The sequence below is a fragment of the Crinia signifera genome, chromosome 1 (assembly GCF_055691185.1).
Source record: "Crinia signifera chromosome 1, ASM5569118v1, whole genome shotgun sequence".
Taxonomy (NCBI): Eukaryota; Metazoa; Chordata; class Amphibia; order Anura; family Myobatrachidae; genus Crinia; species Crinia signifera.
Genome location: NC_139217.1, coordinates 352,178,401 through 352,198,323, shown reverse-complemented (window position 1 = coordinate 352,198,323; position 19,923 = coordinate 352,178,401). Strand labels below are relative to the sequence as shown.

At 44.6% G+C, this 19,923-nt stretch overlaps 1 protein-coding gene across 3 annotated transcripts in view; it reads right to left on the bottom strand.

The window, feature by feature from the left end:
• SLC5A1 (solute carrier family 5 member 1) overlaps window positions 1–19,923 on the bottom strand; it is an 82,578-nt gene that overhangs the window by 21,030 nt on the left and 41,625 nt on the right. For 2 of the 3 annotated variants that reach the window (XM_083147945.1, XM_083147963.1), the window contains 2 exons: window positions 11,134–11,238; window positions 3,939–3,998 (listed from right to left, as the gene is read on the bottom strand). In XM_083147945.1, the coding sequence (XP_083004071.1) occupies window positions 3,939–3,998; window positions 11,134–11,238 (165 nt within the window). Of the gene's footprint in view, window positions 1–773; window positions 828–3,938; window positions 3,999–11,133; window positions 11,239–19,923 lie in introns of those variants that run through there. The other variant, XM_083147956.1, reaches the window with a different exon arrangement.

The window sequence follows — 19,923 nt, the reverse complement described above, 5'->3', positions numbered from 1 at the left end:
TCTAGAATTACTATATTTTGAGGGTTATCACCTAATGGGCCCCATACATCAGCAATCACAATTTATGGATTTTCAGATACAGGGATTTTTTGGCCAGATAAATGGATTTTACAATCTATCTGACTTTGCCCACACATTACAGATTTATTTCAGTGATCGGCAGATTTTTCCATCTAAAGATTGCATCTTCATATCTGGAAACTGCCCAATCGATTGCTGTTCATAATGTAATGGGCCCCATGCATCAGCAATCACAATTTATGGATTTCCAGATATAGGGATTTTTTGGCCAGATAAATGGATTTTACAATCTATCTGACTTTGCCCACACATTACAGATTTATTTCAGTGATCGGCAGATTTTTCCATCTAAAGATTGCATCTTCATATCTGGAAATTGCCCAATCGATTGCTGTTCATAATGTAAATAGATGAAGAAGACAAATTGGGAATGCCCACACATATAAAAAAGATCTGCAGATAATACCAGATTATTAAACATGTTTAAAAACCTGATTAAGCAATCGATTGGCGATTTTGATTGGGATTGCTAAAAGGGGGAGCCCACACATCTAAAATTAATTGTGGCAATCATCTCCATATCAGAAAATTGTCACAATTAATTGCTGATGTATGGGGCCCTTAAAGCGCTGTTTTCTATATCTATATACAAAATAATGTGCTTAAAATACATAAAGACATTCAATACATTCCAAAACATACATTTTTCAATCCTCTCTTGGATTAATATCCATTAATACAATGACACTTACCCCAGCTTTTATGTAAATCGGCACAAAGATCCATCCAAGAATAACGACAATGACTAGCGCCTAAAATATAACACAAATATATAAATCTTCCTGCGGCACTTAGTAATCATCTGTATTTACTGCATATGCATATTCTATAGCTTCATGACAATGTTTGTATTGAAAAATATTGCAACCATTTTTATATAAAATACAATGTTGCAAAATATATTTACATAGCAATAAATTAAATAAATATTTACAGCACAGTTTTTAAGTATGTTCCTGAAGAAACAAACAAAAAAGTTATAAAAACTAAAGGTGTGTACACACGGCAGGATATGCCGTGAGATGTGAGTCCCGACGCGATCAGATCGCATCAGGACTCGCATCTCTCGGCATGCCAGAGGGGCACAATTTACACTATATAGTGCAGATCTGCACTAGTGTTGCCTGCCCTCTCTATCTGGCTGCCGATATGCGCTCACAGGGGAGCGCGCATCGGGCTCGGAAGCCCTAAAAAAGCATGCGATTTGCATGCGATTTGGCTTCCGATGTTCCCTATATCGGGAACATCGGAAGCCAAATCTTACCGTGTGTACACACTATAAGACATATTTATCTTATACAAAATAAAAAAAATTCCCACGTTTGCTCACTATACCATATTCCCTTAAGCCCATACCTACTTTGCCGTTACTCCCCCCGTCCCTTTATCTTTCTCTGAGCCCTTTACTTTCAATAACTCACCTTTTCTTTCTCTCTCCACAACCATGCATGCCCCCATTCATTCTCATTCTCTTCCCCATTCTTCCCCATATATCCTCATTCTCTTACCCATACTTTCCCATTCATCCTCATTCTCTTACCCATTCTTCCCCATACATCCTCATTCTCTTCCCCATTCTTCCCCATACATCCTCATTCTCTTACCCATTCTCCCCCATACATCCTCATTCTCTTCCCCATTCTTCCCCATATATCCTCATTCTCTTACCCATACTTTCCCATTCATCCTCATTCTCTTCCCCATTCTTCCCCATATATCCTCATTCTCTTACCCATACTTTCCCATTCATCCTCATTCTCTTACCCATTCTTCCCCATACATCCTCATTCTCTTCCCCATTCTTCCCCATACATCCTCTTTTTATACCAGACAAACCAACAATAATAGAGAATGGACAGAGGATACTTATTGGACTTTATTCTGCTCCATGCGCACCTGTGCGATGTTTCTTCACTGTGCATGCGCATTTCTCCTGGAAGCTCACACCCACCAGTGCGGGCGGGGGGCATGGGGACGCGGTGGGTAGTCACGCCCATGGGAATGCTTAGCGTTTCATGGGCATTCCTATGAAAACGTTGGGCGTTCTCAAGCCAATGGGTGGATGTCAGCTGCCCACCATGTTCCCCTTCAGGACACATGCAAGCCTTAGACCCCTGAGAACATCAAATGATGTGGGTGTCGCCCCATAGGCTGCGAATGAAAGTTTATGCAAAACCCCCATTCACAGTGTGCAGGCAAATTCTCCCTGCAAAGGGGGACGGCGGCATGTGAGAGCAACGGGTAGGCTAAATATGACACTCAGTGCTGCGTGACACCCAGAGTCACCCCCAAACATCTTAACAAACCCGAAACCTAAGCATCAGAGTGAAAGTTAAAAGATAGTTAGTCCCTGAGCCTGGAAGTCACCCGCCAGCCCAGTGGCGGATCTACCATTGGTGCAGCAGGTGCATTACACCGGGGCCCCTGAGGACTAAGGGGTCCACTGCTGCCCAAACCAGCAGTGAGGTATCCCCTGGCCTTCCTGCAATCCATTTTGAGCAGAGTTGGATGAATAAGTGCAGAAAGCAGGAAGGTCCCCACTGCCTGATGGACCAGACCCTTACCTTAGAGAGGCAGGAATGGCCATGTGTTCCTGACTGATAGCGGAGTATTGCCACCTATGAGTGCTGATGATCACAGTCACATGCTTCCTCTAATTAACAGACAGCTGTACGATTCACTTTTGTTTATGAATTGAAGGGAGCTCACAACCGGTGTAATTGGCGCTGTCAGAGTATGTCTGATCGAGTGCCAAACTGGGGAAAGCCAAGGGGTGGGGGCCTGTGACAGACAAAGGAGTGGTCACTGTGTTCCTGCCTCTACCAAGATACATGCCCACTGTTCTCTGCACTATGCAGGACATTGTGTTTGTACCCATCAACCACTATTTTCTTGTGCCACCCACTTTTTCTCCCTGTCACACTCTGCTTCCCCTACTGTACACAGTCACCCTTTTCCTCTCCCTGCTACTCTTATGGCATATATGGGGTGGAAGAGGGGGGCCCACATGATTTATGCACCTGGGTCCACAACCCACAAGCACCACTACTATGCCAACCACTAAGGGGCCTTCAAATGGTGCCACAATCTGGACCAATCTGGTCAACAGAGTTTATCCTCTCCTTATCCAAATCCATCATCATCTTCACCTCATGCAGGATTAAGCCCACCCCTCCCTGCAGGGAAGGATTTATCTAACTGCTACTGTAGGTTGACTAAGAAAATAGTGCTTAACTCAAAACCCGGTACTTGTGACTTATCTGGGCGCCCGATTTTCTTCATCGCACCTAAAAATCGCATCAAATCGCATCGCATACAATCAGATTGCATGCGATGCGATTTGACGCGATTTGACGCGAATTGACGCGATTTTAATATGTGAAGGCACCAAGATGCCTGTTTCATATGTGAAATGGCCCCCCAGACCCCATTTTTAATTGTATACCCACCCTGATGGCTAAATGCCCCCATTGTTAACGCCACCCCACTATCAACGCCAACCCGAAGCGTGGCGAGCGCAGCGAGCCCGCGAGGGGCGGCGGTACGCGTCCTCCGACCTTTTCATACCCCCACTATCCACGTCGGCGTGGAGTTGATTTTATATAGTGTGGCGAGCGCAGCGAGGCGAGCGCAGCGAGCCCAGCGAGGGGACGCGGATACCTGTGAAGCCCGCGAGGGGACGCGTATAGCTGTGAAGGTATCCATGTCCCCTCGCGGGGCTCGCTACGCTCGCCACGCTTCGGGCTCGGTGGCTCGCTGCGCTCGCCACACTACTGTATATAAAATCAACTCCACGCCGACGTGGATAGTGGGGGTATGAAAAGGTCGGAGGACGCGTACCGCCACCCCTCGCTTACCCCAGCTTTTATGTAAATCGGCACAAAGATCCATCCAAGAATAACGACAATGACTAGCGCCTAAAATATAACACAAATATATAAATCGTCTTGCGGCACTTAGTAATCATCTGTATTTACTGCATAAGCATATTCTATAGCTTCATGACAATGTTTGTATTGAAAAATATTGCAACCATTTTTATATAAAATACAATGTTGCAAAATATATTTACATAGCAATAAATTAAATAAATATTTACAGCACAGTTTTTAAGTATGTTCCTGAAGAAACAAACAAAAAAGTTATGAACTAAAGGTGTGTACATACTGCAGGATATGCCGTGAGATGTGAGTCCCGACGCGATCAGATGGCATCAGGACTCGCATCTCTCGGCATGCCAGAGGGGCACAATTTACACTATATAGTGCAGATCTGCACTAGTGTTGCCTGCCCTCTCTATCTGGCTGCCGATATGCGCTCACAGGGGAGCGCGCATCGGGCTCGGAAGCCCTAAAAAAGCATGCGATTTGCATGCGATTTGGCTTCCGATGTTCCCTATATCGGGAACATCGGAAGCCAAATCTTACCGTGTGTACACACTATAAGACATATTTATCTTATACAAAATAAAAAAAATTCCCACGTTTGCTCACTATACCATATTCCCTTAAGCCCATACCTACTTTGCCGTTACTCCCCCCGTCCCTTTATCTTTCTCTGAGCCCTTTACTTTCAATAACTCACCTTTTCTTTCTCTCTCCACAATCATGCATGCCCCCATTCATTCTCATTCTCTTCCCCATTCTTCCCCATATATCCTCATTCTCTTACCCATACTTTCCCATTCATCCTCATTCTCTTACCCATTCTTCCCCATACATCCTCATTCTCTTCCCCATTCTTCCCCATACATCCTCATTCTCTTACCCATTCTCCCCCATACATCCTCATTCTCTTCCCCATTCTTCCCCATATATCCTCATTCTCTTACCCATACTTTCCCATTCATCCTCATTCTCTTCCCCATTCTTCCCCATATATCCTCATTCTCTTACCCATACTTTCCCATTCATCCTCATTCTCTTACCCATTCTTCCCCATACATCCTCATTCTCTTCCCCATTCTTCCCCATACATCCTCTTTTTATACCAGACAAACCAACAATAATAGAGAATGGACAGAGGATACTTATTGGACTTTATTCTGCTCCATGCGCACCTGTGCGATGTTTCTTCACTGTGCATGCGCATTTCTCCTGGAAGCTCACACCCACCAGTGCGGGCGGGGGGCATGGGGACGCGGTGGGTAGTCACGCCCATGGGAATGCTTAGCGTTTCATGGGCATTCCTATGAAAACGTTGGGCGTTCTCAAGCCAATGGGTGGATGTCAGCTGCCCACCATGTTCCCCTTCAGGACACATGCAAGCCTTAGACCCCTGAGAACATCAAATGATGTGGGTGTCGCCCCATAGGCTGCGAATGAAAGTTTATGCAAAACATCCATTCACAGTGTGCAGGCAAATTCTCCCTGCAAAGGGGGACGGCGGCATGTGAGAGCAACGGGTAGGCTAAATATGACACTCAGTGCTGCGTGACACCCAGAGTCACCCCCAAACATCTTAACAAACCCGAAACCTAAGCATCAGAGTGAAAGTTAAAAGATAGTTAGTCCCTGAGCCTGGAAGTCACCCGCCAGCCCAGTGGCGGATCTACCATTGGTGCAGCAGGTGCATTACACCGGGGCCCCTGAGGACTAAGGGGTCCACTGCTGCCCAAACCAGCAGTGAGGTATCCCCTGGCCTTCCTGCAATCCATTTTGAGCAGAGTTGGATGAATAAGTGCAGAAAGCAGGAAGGTCCCCACTGCCTGATGGACCAGACCCTTACCTTAGAGAGGCAGGAATGGCCATGTGTTCCTGACTGATAGCGGAGTATTGCCACCTATGAGTGCTGATGATCACAGTCACATGCTTCCTCTAATTAACAGACAGCTGTACGATTCACTTTTGTTTATGAATTGAAGGGAGCTCACAACCGGTGTAATTGGCGCTGTCAGAGTATGTCTGATCGAGTGCCAAACTGGGGAAAGCCAAGGGGTGGGGGCCTGTGACAGACAAAGGAGTGGTCACTGTGTTCCTGCCTCTACCAAGATACATGCCCACTGTTCTCTGCACTATGCAGGACATTGTGTTTGTACCCATCAACCACTATTTTCTTGTGCCACCCACTTTTTCTCCCTGTCACACTCTGCTTCCCCTACTGTACACGGTCACCCTTTTCCTCTCCCTGCTACTCTTATGGCATATATGGGGTGGAAGAGGGGGGCCCACATGATTTATGCACCTGGGTCCACAACCCACAAGCACCACTACTATGCCAACCACTAAGGGGCCTTCAAATGGTGCCACAATCTGGACCAATCTGGTCAACAGAGTTTATCCTCTCCTTATCCAAATCCATCATCATCTTCACCTCATGCAGGATTAAGCCCACCCCTCCCTGCAGGGAAGGATTTATCTAACTGCTACTGTAGGTTGACTAAGAAAATAGTGCTTAACTCAAAACCCGGTACTTGTGACTTATCTGGGCGCCCGATTTTCTTCATCGCACCTAAAAATCGCATCAAATCGCATCGCATACAATCAGATTGCATGCGATGCGATTTGACGCGATTTGACGCGAATTGACGCGATTTTAATATGTGAAGGCACCAAGATGCCTGTTTCATATGTGAAATGGCCCCCCAGACCCCATTTTTAATTGTATACCCCCCCTGATGGCTAAATGCCCCCATTGTTAACGCCACCCCACTATCAACGCCAACCCGAAGCGTGGCGAGCGCAGCGAGCCCACGAGGGGCGGCGGTACGCGTCCTCCGACCTTTTCATACCCCCACTATCCACGTCGGCGTGGAGTTGATTTTATATAGTGTGGCGAGCGCAGCGAGGCGAGCGCAGCGAGCCCAGCGAGGGGACGCGGATACCTGTGAAGCCCGCGAGGGGACGCGTATAGCTGTGAAGGTATCCATGTCCCCTCGCGGGGCTCGCTACGCTCGCCACGCTTCGGGCTCGGTGGCTCGCTGCGCTGGCCACACTACTGTATATAAAATCAACTCCACGCCGACGTGGATAGTGGGGGTATGAAAAGGTCGGAGGACGCGTACCGCCACCCCTCGCGGGCTCGCTGTGCTCGCCACGCTTCGGGTTGGCGTTGATAGTGGGGTGGCTTTAACAATGGGGGTCATTTAGCCATCAGGGTGGGTATACAATTAAAAATGGGGTCTGGGGGGCCATTTCACATATGAAACAGGCATCTTGGTGCCTGTACATATTAAAATCGCATCAAATCGCATCAAATCGCATCACATGCAATACAATAGCATACAATGCAAAGTGATTTTCTCTTCAAGGGAATTTCAAGGGAAATCGCATCAAATCGCATGCTTAGGGTACTGGCATACAATTTCAATATCGGGCGCCCAGATAACTCACAAGTACCCAAAACCCTCATATCGTTTGAATGCCCCATAGGCCCCTTCCAGGTTACATGATACAGTATGTCTGTGAAAGACGCCATTCACAAACATATCACTGGTACGCACTGGCCAATGGCCAATGGTTCAGCGATATATCAGCCAGTGGCTTTTATTCAGATCAGAACACAGTACAAATTTGTTCTCAAAATGGACAAAACCATATGCACTGCAGGTGGGGCAGATGTAACATGTATAGAGAGAGTTATATTTGTGTGAGTTATTTTGTTTGTGTGCAGGGTAAATACTGGCTGCATTATTTTTATATAGCAATTTAGATTTCAGTTTCAGCACACCCCACCCAAATTTAACTCTCTGCACATGTTACATCTGCCCCACCTGCAGTGCACATGGTTTTGGCCATTTTGAGAACAAATTTGTACTGCGATCCATCTGAATAAGGGCCTGTGTACTTTTCTCTCTTTTAAAAGCTCATAGACACTGGGCGACTTTGAGCTGAAAGCCGCTCAAAACTGCAAGTTTGAGCGGCTTTCCACTCTAAGCCACAAGTGTGTATGGCCCGCCAATGCATCATCGCCGGTAAAGCCACTCATCTGCTGATAATACTGCTGCACTATGCAAAGCCATCCTCTCCCCATTGACGGTGCCGGTCAGGGGGAAAGCCGCTCAGTGTGTATGCACTGAGTGGCTTTCCCCCCAGCAATGACAGCGGTCACCGCTGTCCATACACGCTGGGCATAATCATCCATTGTTAAGCAAGAGAACAAGATCTACTGGATAATGGCTACAAATACAATACCCAGCTTTTACATATACTGTACTGCAGAAAAATAATCTTACAGTTTCCTACTTGATTTAATATATATAACTGCATCATATAGTGATATGCTCAGTGTAACAAGCAGAGATGTCTACTTATTAATAACAAACTCATATTTATTGAAAAGGAAACAATCAGTGGAAAGGTACTTTGCACTTTAACACATCTCATTACCGCTAACCCGTCTGGAAACATAACAATAATACTCCGATAACAGAATTGGTCATCAGTACAGGCAATTTAACACTACACTTACAGTAATTGTGTGCAAAATAAGAGCATTCTAACTACATCTGGGAATGTATGAATTTTTTATATACATGCGGTAATATGAATGCTCTGGGTTGTAAGGCAGTCTTAACAAGTTATTTAGGAGATGGCAGTTTTGGTGGGATACGGTCACTAGGTGGACATGTATGGGGTGACATTTACTAAAATGTGTATTCTACGTCACATGTGATGTTGCTATGGGCAACCAATCAGAATCTACTTCTTATTTATTTAGCACCCTCTAGATAGTAGACAGGATCTGATTGGTTGTCCATAGCAGCATCACATGTGAAGTAGAATACACATCTTAAGGCCCCCATACACGCTGCAATAGCAGCGTGCGATGCGATGCGATGCGCGCTCCTGCAGGCATCACATCTCACAGTACAAAAATGAGGTGCTGCACATACTTTTTGTACTGCCCGCAGATCGCATCGCAGGTAAATCGCATGCGTTGCGATGTGATCCTGCCAATAATGCACCGCAGCGTGTATGGGGGCCTTTAGTAAATTTCCCCCATTGGGTCGACCACTGAAGGTTGACAGGGCTTAGGTTGACACCTGCAATAGGTCGACATGGCTAAGGTCGACATGGTTGGAAGGTTGACACAAACATTGGAATATCAACATGAGGTTTTCATGGGTTTTTTTGAGCGACATGTGCCGACAGGCGGTATTTCATTCCCTACCATTCACTACAGCATTGTGGGAGAATAAAATAGTGCGCCTGAAGCATGCTGAGAGCAGCAAGCCATGCGAGGGGACATGATACACTTTTGATGGTGTCCATGTCAACTGTGTCAACATTCGGGACAATTTGTTTAAAAAAACCTCATGTCAACATTTTAACTGTCGACCTTCCCATCGACCTTCACACTAATGCTTGTGCCGACCTTTCGGAACCCTGTCGATACTAGCCATGTCGACATACTTCACAAGTTGACCTTCAGTGGTTGACCCAATTCATGTCGACCACACTAATTAATGCAAGGCTTTTATAAGGCAATAGTGGACCTAGGGCCAAGGTTACATCCTCCAACAACAGTACAGTATCATTTACCTAAGAGCACAATGCAATGTAAATGCGGTTTTCCTGGCGATGATGCGGGAGTGCGCACGCAGCAGCAGTCACCACTCATCGCTGGGGCATACACACTGGGCGGCTTTGAGCTGAAAGCTGCTCAAACTTGCTGTTTTGAACAGCTTTCAGCTCAAATTCACCCAGTGTGTATGGGCCTTAAGACCAACTTAACAAATGGAGCATTCTATAAACTGTATGGATAGATCTGTTTTTATTAGTAACTGTGGTAAAGTCCTTCACCTTTGTTTCTGCATCCTCCAAAAAGTATTGTATCGATATACCTGCAGTCATAACCAGCACAACCACCAAGTAGCTGCCTAGGATGCTGGATTCTTGCCAGCACAGTCTATCTATGCTAGGCGATTCTGAATTAGCAGGACCACGCATCGGTATCTTAAGTAGGGGAAATGCTGGGAGAATTTGACTAAACTTTTAATGTCTTTGAATATCTAGTCAAAATCGCCTGCCAAAATTGCACCGTTTGTACACTCCATAACTGTCTCTGCAAATGTTACATCTGCCCCACCTGCAGTGCAGCATGGTTTTGCCCATTTTGAGAACAAATTTGTCCTGAGCTCAGGTCTGAATTAGGCCCATATAATTTCTTCTTTCAGCTCCATATCAGAAAATGTGCAAACATTAATATGACTAAGGTTAAGGTCTACTTAGCAATACGACACGTAATGCATACCTCCCAACTGCCCCCCGATTTTTGGGGGGCAGTCCCGCCCGGGGCATGCAATCTCATGGGGTGATGGTGGTGGGGGCAGTTGGGAGTCCCCCCTGCCCGGCACTGCTCTATAGTGAATGGATAATGTGTGCACACGCAGAGACCACAGTGGTGAAAGCAGGGGCGTGGCTTTGCGTGAGCATCACAAGTATAGGCCACATGCCTTTTCCGCTAGGCCACGCCCCCCAAATGTTGGGCGTGCGCAGTATCCCACTTCCTCTCACTCGCATGTTGGGAGGTATGCATAATGTAATGTTCTAATTTGTTTCTTTAGCCTCAATTATTTATTTTTCTAAATATTTTATTGTAAAAATTTTGTTCCAGCTAATGTGCAGCAACTCTGTCCTATTACTGCACTTTCAGGGGGGTGGATCTATAAAGAAACTAATGAAGCTTAAGCTTCAGGGCCCCCAATCCCTGAAAGGACCTGAAGTAACAATTTTTTTTTAATGAGTGAAATTTGGATCAGACCTGTGTACCCAGCTGTATACATTTGAACCTTTTTGTATGTTGCCCTATTGCTGCTGGTTGCAAAGGACCCTCGTAACACTACAAGCTTCAGAGTCCCAAAAATGTAGGTCCACCACTGTCCAGTGCTAGTCATTGCATACAGTATATAGATAACCTCTCCAGCGTAACAATAGGGGTGTAGGGGATGCGGCATATAAGTAGCTTGGATGTGAGGGGAGCCCAGACATGCAGTGTTTTACACCAAGTGCAGGCCACCGCTCCCCACTGCAGCTCACACTCTGAATATTTGCTTATTCAACAATATAAGAAAATGAATAGCGGGTTTAAAGCAATATTGAAAGATCTTACATTCCATTCAAAGCCTCCAATTACAATCCCTCCAGCAGCTGCTGTTCCGGCCAGTCCAACAAAGTGCCCGCTTCCAATGTTACTGGCAAAAAGGGATGCTCCAATCTACAAAAGAAGAAGCTTAAAGTTAATTGGATAATTGACAGAAAGGGTTACATTTATTAAAATGGAAGTACTATTGAAGATGGGATGTTGCCCATAGCAACCAATCAGATTCTATCTCAGGCATTCCCAACCGTGGTCCTCCAGGCACAATAGTGCAGGATGGTTAAAACAAAATAACTGAGGTACTAATTAATGTCCTGCGCTCAAACATGCATATTAATGAAACCTGTTAGTGTGCCTTGAGGACGGAGACTGCAAATGCCTTTTTCTAGAAGATGATAAATAAATTAGAAGTAGCATCTTATTGGTTGCTATGGGCAACATTCCATCTTCAGCAGAACTCCTATCTCAGTAAATTTACCCTAAAGAGTCATAATTTGTTGTACAATTGTATTTATTTTCTATCAGATCAGTGCTATTATTGTTCTTTACTCAGATGGATGTAATCTTCTTATATAATAGCCCAGAACTGTCAATCTGTGAGTGTGTTTATAATGCTGGGCGGAGCCATGGGTGGAGTCATTGAGTGACAGATCGAGGAGATTTACAGTTTTGGGCTATATACAGGGCAGCCGAGAGGAATGCTTAAAGGGGAAAAGGGGAGGGGATGGTGACCGGTGCACAAGAAGTGAAGAATATATTTAATTATTTAGGGAGAAATGAAAAGATCCACGATAACAAATGATTTGAAGGAGATAGTTAGTCTCCCTGTTTTTTAACAATTTTTCAAGTGGAGGTGCACCCTGGAGAGTAAATGGGTTACTGAAGAAAAAAGAGAAAAGACTCTCTCTTTGTTGGGGCACTCTTGAATTATTTGAGGTTTAGATGATAATGATAATATTACATAGATAGGTGGTGAGTAAACCACACAGACCACTTGCCACTGTGATGCCCAAAAAAAGGGGGGGGGGGGGGTTTTGACTGTAAGTACTAGATAACGATGTGTTTAGGAAAACAGAGCTGGAGCACCCATGCCTCTGAGTCCTATTCGTGAAAATGTTACTTATATTAAAATATAGCTTTTAATAATAACTCTTAAAATATACTATACTAGACAGACATGTAGACGAGACAAGGACATGTATACATATAGACAAACAATTATGCAACAGTGTATATTGCTCCGTATATATAGCAAAATAGGACCTGGGGGTAGTGGGAACAGGCAAAAAAGGTGTGTAGTGAGTGTGGAGTCCCCTCAAAGTGGTGGTTCACACTCAGTAGCGTCCCAACACCCACTCCGTTCCTCAGGTCTGGTATGCCTAGACCTGTATCAGAGAATTGTGCATGTAGAGGTTGTGATACATATAACACGAGTTGCTAGTCTTGCAACAAAGTTTATCCACAAATAGTCCTAAATGGGAGAAGAAAGCGACCAGTGTACATGCATGCACCAAACTTCTCTTTTACATTGAAGGTCCTATCGCTGTCACGGAAGGCATATATACCCACAGTGCAAATAGTCAGGTACCAATATTTATCACAATAAACAATTTTAGCTCCTGTGTTGACACTGGTGTGGCCAAATAGAATCTGGAGACGGTGGGAGCAGGGAAAAGGAGGTGTATTGGGTATAGGATCCCCTTAACACGGCTGTTCCCACTCGCTCTCTATCCCAGTGACTACTCCGTATCTTGGGTCTGATATAACTAGAGACCAATTTCCCAGGAATGGTGTGTGTAACACATTTGACACATTTTACACAGGTTGTTATAGTTTTGCAACAAAAAGTTGCTGATACAATTAATCCTGGATGGAAGGGAATGTGCTCATCATATGTACACACAAGAAATATTCCTTTACACCAATGGTCATGTTGCTGCCACGGAGGGTCAATACATACATATTTCAAGTGTTCTGGTATCAGTGTTCAACACATTCAACAATTGTCACTGAGGTATAAAACCTTCCTTTGCATATCGTGGTCCTGTTGCTGCCACGGCGGGCATAAAAATCTACTGAAAATTCTATATCCAATATTCAGTCCAGCAGAGCAGTCAGTAGATATAACAAAAAAATTTGCAAAATGCACACTTTGGGGGATATCAATACATGGTATCCTCTGTTGTTTATCTTGATTACTGTGTGCTTGTTAACCCCTTACTCCACCATAGGGACTCAGGGTCAGTCAGGGAGGTGACGTGATGTGTCACACTCTCTGGGTGTCGCTTGTCAGTGTACCGGGGTTAAAGTAAACCTAGGTTGAAAATAACAGAGAAAGATCTGATGTCCCCTTGGGGTTGTAGTGAGGTATTCCCAAACCGACTTTATATACCCGAACAAAAAAGGTTGTGGGGCCTGGTCTTAACGGGAAAGGTCTCCCTTTCCGTCAAGCAAGTCCCTCGTCCAATGGTCAAGCTGCCACCTCGGTGGGCTTTTATGGGTATTGTGGGGGAATACCTCCCCCTGGGTTTTTCAGAGAAAATATAGATGGCTCAGCGGGCCCTTGGTGCCAGGCGGCTGCTGCCCAAAGGGCCCGCTGAGCCATCTATATTTTCTCTGAAAAACCCAGGGGGAGGTATTCCCCCACAATACCCATAAAAGCCCACCGAGGTGGCAGCTTGACCATTGGACGAGGGACTTGCTTGACGGAAAGGGAGACCTTTCCCGTTAAGACCAGGCCCCACAACCTTTTTTGTTCGGGTTGTTAATACCGATATTATATGACCAAGGAGACAATAAGTGGAAAGCGCAGGTTACGTAATGTGTCCGTAACCTGCTTACCCTTTATACCTAACTGCGTGCGAACAAAACGTAGCGCAGCGCAGCGTACAGTCTATTGTATGTTATACACCAAGAACCGATACCTTAATAAGAGATCCTTTCGCAGGACTTGTCTCCAATTGTGAGAATATACCTTAAAGGACAGAGTCCGCAATGTAAGGACAGAGTCCTTAATGTACCTTATCGCTATTATGCGAATAACTAGACACGACCACGGAATAGAAATAAGGAGGTTAGAACTCCATAAAGAGATTGTATTAAAGTCCCTAATGGACAAAAGGGGGTTACAGAATTAAGAATAAACAGGTATAACAAGTGATACAATACAATAACAATGAATACTAAACACTCTCTGCTAAGGGGAAAGAATACAAATACAAGACACAATCAGCCAACAATAACTACAAGGATAAATACCGTGATAAATGCAACCGTTTACCGTGGTCATCTAGTATGTGAAAAGCAGTCCGGTCAGAGCTCACTATCGTTCAGGAACGAGCGATAGTCCGGTAGGAAGGTCCAGGGAAAGTAGTTGTGCCGAAAAAACCCTGGCTGCTCTGTGTCGCCTATCTTATAGGGTCAGAAGGGGGAGGTCAAAGGCCATTCTCATTGGCCAGAGATCATATGTCCGGTCCACTGCAATTGGAGGTTAGACGCTGTACCTGGTCTGACCAGGTGCAGGGGAGTGAACTTTAAGAGTCCTTTGGTTGGTGGTTTCGGCGTCAGCAAGGATAAGAACCGGTTTGAGCTAGTTTCCTTTGTTAACTACTTACAACAGAAACTGTCTCTGGAATATGGATTTAGTCCATAACTATCGGACAGTGTACATTGCGAAATATTCGCAATGACCGGAATACTTTGCATGATGAGCTGAGCGGAATGGTACTAAACACGATACAGACAGCTGTGTGCAGGGCTAACTAAGCTATGTGTGGCGTTCTAAACCTTTTAACTATATTTCCTTTCGTGTAAGTGTGTTATTATGAATTTATGTGTGATAGTATGTCTACTCTTCTGGTCCACATTGTCACACATACTCGGGTATGGAACTTTATTTGCGCAACTCTGCGAACCAAAATGGCGGCCATACTATCACAAAATGGCGTGTGTGTACCTAGACTTCCACAGTCCACCCTTTAACAGTAAATATAAAACTGTTACATTACAAAATATTTCACACGACAAGACAGAAATTCATAATCCTAACAGAGAAATTGGGATACATGAAATAAACATATAAGGGGAGTAAACCATCTGCTCTCGGCCGATCCAGGATCATGGATAAACGATGGGCCGCATTTATCGAACAATCTACTCAGGGTCACGAAGGATAATGTACAATTTTTGGGATAAAAATAAAAACAGGGGTGGTTACAACATATACACGTTCTTCAGATATGGCATCCTTTGGTAGGTATTGTTTGTGACAACAGACTCTTGAACTCTTTGTTGTCTCTCTTTTTGATATGCTTTTAAGTATGATGGTATTAAAACATCCGGTCCTGGGTAAGGTGTCAAGTTTATAGATTCTACCTTGACCTAAGCTGGGATGGGTAACACACTCTCAGAACTCTGTATCGTCCGTCCAATGCCTGGCAGCAGGGCGGCGGCGGTATCCTTGATTTGGAAGATGAGAACGGATAGTGGGGGGGGAAAGACAAGAATAGGACCCACAACAGTAGAGAAAACTGAGAAAGGAAAAATTTTGTTAGTGATCCTTTCAACCTGTTACCAGTGGGGTGTGTCACAGTCCCTTTTGTAGCTTGTACAGGTTGCTTGACCTTAGCTGCTCTCCAGTCCTCCCGAAATGGTGCCTCTTAGCGATTTCTTTCTTTCGCCCTCGAGTGTAAGGACCTTCTGGTTTTCAGTTCCTTTGGCAGTAGGACGAACGTACCCGAATCTCTCTCTCTGCGACTTTGTTATTGAGGTAGTGCTGGTCAACAAGATTTTGGGGTGGTTCTTTCCAAAGGTCTATCAAGCAACCTGTATATGGCAAAGCAGGGGAAACAACAACAACATCTCCTGGTTCATGGTTATGACAGTTCACAACAGGTGTCAACAAAGTCCTTTTGCTGCAGTTTTCCAGGTGTGGATACATCACTTGCATTTGTGGTCTAGGATCTTCTTGTGGGATTACCATAACCTGTGGCTGCCCGCCAAGCAATGTTTCGATGGGGACAAATTTTGGTGGGGTTCTGAGAGTGATTCTACTATTACAAAAGGAGTTTTATGGGGTGTACCATCAGTCCCTAAAGGTTCACACATGACTTAAACCTTTTATATATATATTTGCATACTCAAGGGTGCTTCTGGGCTGCCATATCTATACACACAAACGTCAACACCTACATATATATATACATAAAAAAACTAATAATAAATAAATAACTATAATGATTCTAGAGTGGACTGTGCAAAGCCAATTTTTGTATTACCTGCAGAGGATCCTGCTGGAGGAGGGATGTGGAGATGGCTCTGTGGGAACAGCCGTTGCAGTTTCTTTCCTCCAGACAAGTAAGGCATGATTCTGTCGTCTTACCTGTCTGTGGCCACACCAGTAATTTCGGACTAATTTTTCCACATACCTTCCCTGTCAAGACAAGTCAGGCCATGGGCTATCTCTGTCCTGACAGTTTGGCATGTTCTCAGAGTCACTGGTTTTCCTTGTCCATCTTTCTATTCCTGTCCACATCCCTTCGGCTTCCAGACTGCTTCTCCTGCAGGGGACACAAATCTTGTATTACTATGTGAATATACTGACATTTATAGGGGGAACACAAACATTATCCGCAGAGCGCATGGCTCACCCAGCTGCCTTGCCAGCATGTTCATTATCAAGTGACACTGAATCCTCATTGAGGATGTGGTTTTTACACTTGATAACAGCCACTCTGTCCGGCAGCTGTGTGACTGTCAAGAATCTTTTAAACTTACAACGCTTGCGCCACTGGAGTGCCAGCTACTGAAACAGAACATCTGAGGCGCCATAGGGCCTAAGATCTTTTGTATTACCCCAACAAACATACTTGGAGTCGGCATGAATATTGACTGTTTTTCTCTCAGTTCGCAGTACTATTAATGAGACTGCTGCTGCTGAGTGAGATGTCCAATGGGTTCAGCCTCTACTATGCCTTTTCCATCTATTACAGTATAGCCAGTGTACAATTTTCCCTCTCGGTGTTGTGGAAAGAACGAGAAAAAAAAAACAAAAATGAATTACCTCTTCCAATGGGTTGTTACCACCCTTTGGGGGCATGCTGCAAAGGTCTGATTCAAACATGTCATGCAATCATATTCATCTCGGCTCCCACTAAATTCCACTATTCCAGCAACCTCAGCACCACTCCACCCTTTGTGCCTTAGTGGGCACACCTGGTAAGAGTGTTGCTGGGTTTACAATATTACCCATTTTTCATGGTAACATCAATGCAAGTTCCCATTTAGTGAACTTGGCTGATGAATATTTTTCACATGTTTTGGCAGAATTTTAGGAGTGTCCAGACTATACGAGGAGCATAAACAGTTAAAACACACCCCAACACCACATTCTCAGTTTTGTTTACCAGTAGTGCTATGGCAACTACACTGTGTAGACAAATATGAAGTGCTTAAGTAATAGGGTTTTAATTGTACACTGCAGTACGACATTGGTCAGGCTGGCATCACCAGGTTTCTTACGTCGCTATATCTGTCGCCCCCTCAGCAGGTCTAATACTCTAAATCACATGGTCTCTTGTGTCAGTTTTACCCATGGCAAAAAGCTGTAATCAGGCCTGTTTCTCCTTCTTTATTGTCCACATCTGTCTGTGAAGACATGGGTATTGTGATTGCACCTATTTATATGTAAATGCGTTTTACAACCCTTTTCATTCTTTGTAGAAGGGAAATGCTTTGTGTATTACTTGGACTGCTTTTCACAAGATGGTGGCTGTGGTTGCCCTGGGTAACATTAGGAGTAATGCTTACAGTTATTGGGACTTTGTTCAAAATTTACTGAAAAATATCTATATTGTGACTACTTGCTTTACAGGGTACCGCATATTCACAATGGTATTTCTCTGCTGGGGGTGCGACAGATTCTTCGAACTGTTTTTCTATGATTTGTGGGTCTCTGGAACAGAAGGGTAGGGGAAGGAGAAAAAATTGGAAAAAGAGAGAGAGAAAAACTCAAAAAAGGGTAGAAGATATTAATGACAGTAATGTGTACATTTATTTTCAACAGAAACATTTTTCTTTTATTTTGAGGACGCCAGGATTTAGCACTATGGGGGAATTGGCTCTCAACTATTTGGTTCTTACCCTTTTCAACTCCTGTTCTGCTTCTTAAGCCCTCCCTTTCTTTCTGTTTCCCAGTGTGGTTGTGACTATGGGCTGTGTCTAGGGGTATTTAGCTAAAAGTTCTCTTTTGGGAACCTTGTTATTTCACTGGGTATTTTCCCAGCTCAACCTCAGGTTTCGAATGGTGAAGCTGTACTTTGGGGCGCTATACTTTCTGTTTTTAACAGGGTTTCTATTGAAGCTATGGTTGCCATTGATCCTGTGTCCTTCCCATCTTTAGTTCAAAGGGAACTCGGTATTTGTGCTGTAGTTTTTAGCTACCTTAGATGGATTTGACTCTATAACAGTGGAATACAACATTAGCCTCTGAGGACTGTCCAGCATATCTTGCACTTCTTGTGTAAGATTTCTAGGAGTGTCCAGAAATACCCCATCAGGGGTGCAATAGATGACACATCCCATTTTACATAGTAAATCTCTACCCAGGAGGTTAGTCGGGCCGCTGCAGCCAACAGAAAAGAGTGTTTGGTATGCAGAGGCCCGCTTGTAACATCTGCTGGTTTCGTCAGTGGGTAATGCTGTATTTTTCCTGTTACCCCAATTGCTGCTACTAATTGCTTGACACAACCTAGACCAGGAGGGAATGTTGTTAACGGGTTAGGTACAAAAAACTTTATATTTAAACTATTCCACTTACCCATATCTGAGGCTCCTCCCTAAGGTATTAAATTAGTCTAACTGGTTGTAGGATGCAGGTATGACCTGCTTCCTATTGTCTGACCTGGGTTGCCCTCAGCACAGTGTCAGTCATCAGATGGGGAGGAGGCATGTTGCGTGACCTGTCTGTCTCCTCCCATTGTCTAGGGGCTGGGTATCTCCGTGTCTCACCTTTGTGAGATTCCCATTCTCGCTTATGTGTCTTGATAACTCCTGGGGTTTCCTGACCTACAATGAGCTGAGTAATGACCTTTCCTATTGCAGTTGTAACAGATAATTGGCTTTCTACCTGTGTCCCTGGTGTTTCGTTGGTAGGCAGCTTTGTTTGGGGCATTAGTAAGGGCTTGGATGCTAACCATCATCAGTTTGTCAGTTTGCAGTTCCCTGTGCTTCTTAATGTTGCGGTCGTGGTCCACAGCAGATTCCCGTAGGGCGTCTACTGTCATTCCACGCCAATTTGGAAAGGAAGTTTGGACTCTGGCTCTCAGGTTTTCGTTAAGCCCTTCCACCAGCACAGACACAATCAGCTCCCTCAAGTGGGGGTCGTCCTTAGGTTTATAGACACCAGTGTATTTTGATACCGCCATCAAACTCCGGTTGAAATATTCGCTAGCTACTTCACCATCTTTTTGTTTGATAGTGAATATCTTGCTATATTCCACTGCTGCAGGAAAATACACTCCCAACTGTAAGTTGATTTAGCGTATATTTTCCTGGTTGATGTCATCATTTATCTCCTTGTCCACTTTCAATCCACTATCCTGAATGAATTTCAGGATGTCAATGTGAGTGGGGAGACAGGCCCTCAACATGATTCTCCAATCCTTGTTGGTGGGCTCATCAGAGTTTCCCAGATCCCTTACAAATTTCCGGCACAGAGCCAGATTTTTCCTAGGATCAGGGAAATCTGTAATGATGGACCGCAGCTCTAACCGTGTCCATGGGTTTAGCATGGTCATCTTTCTG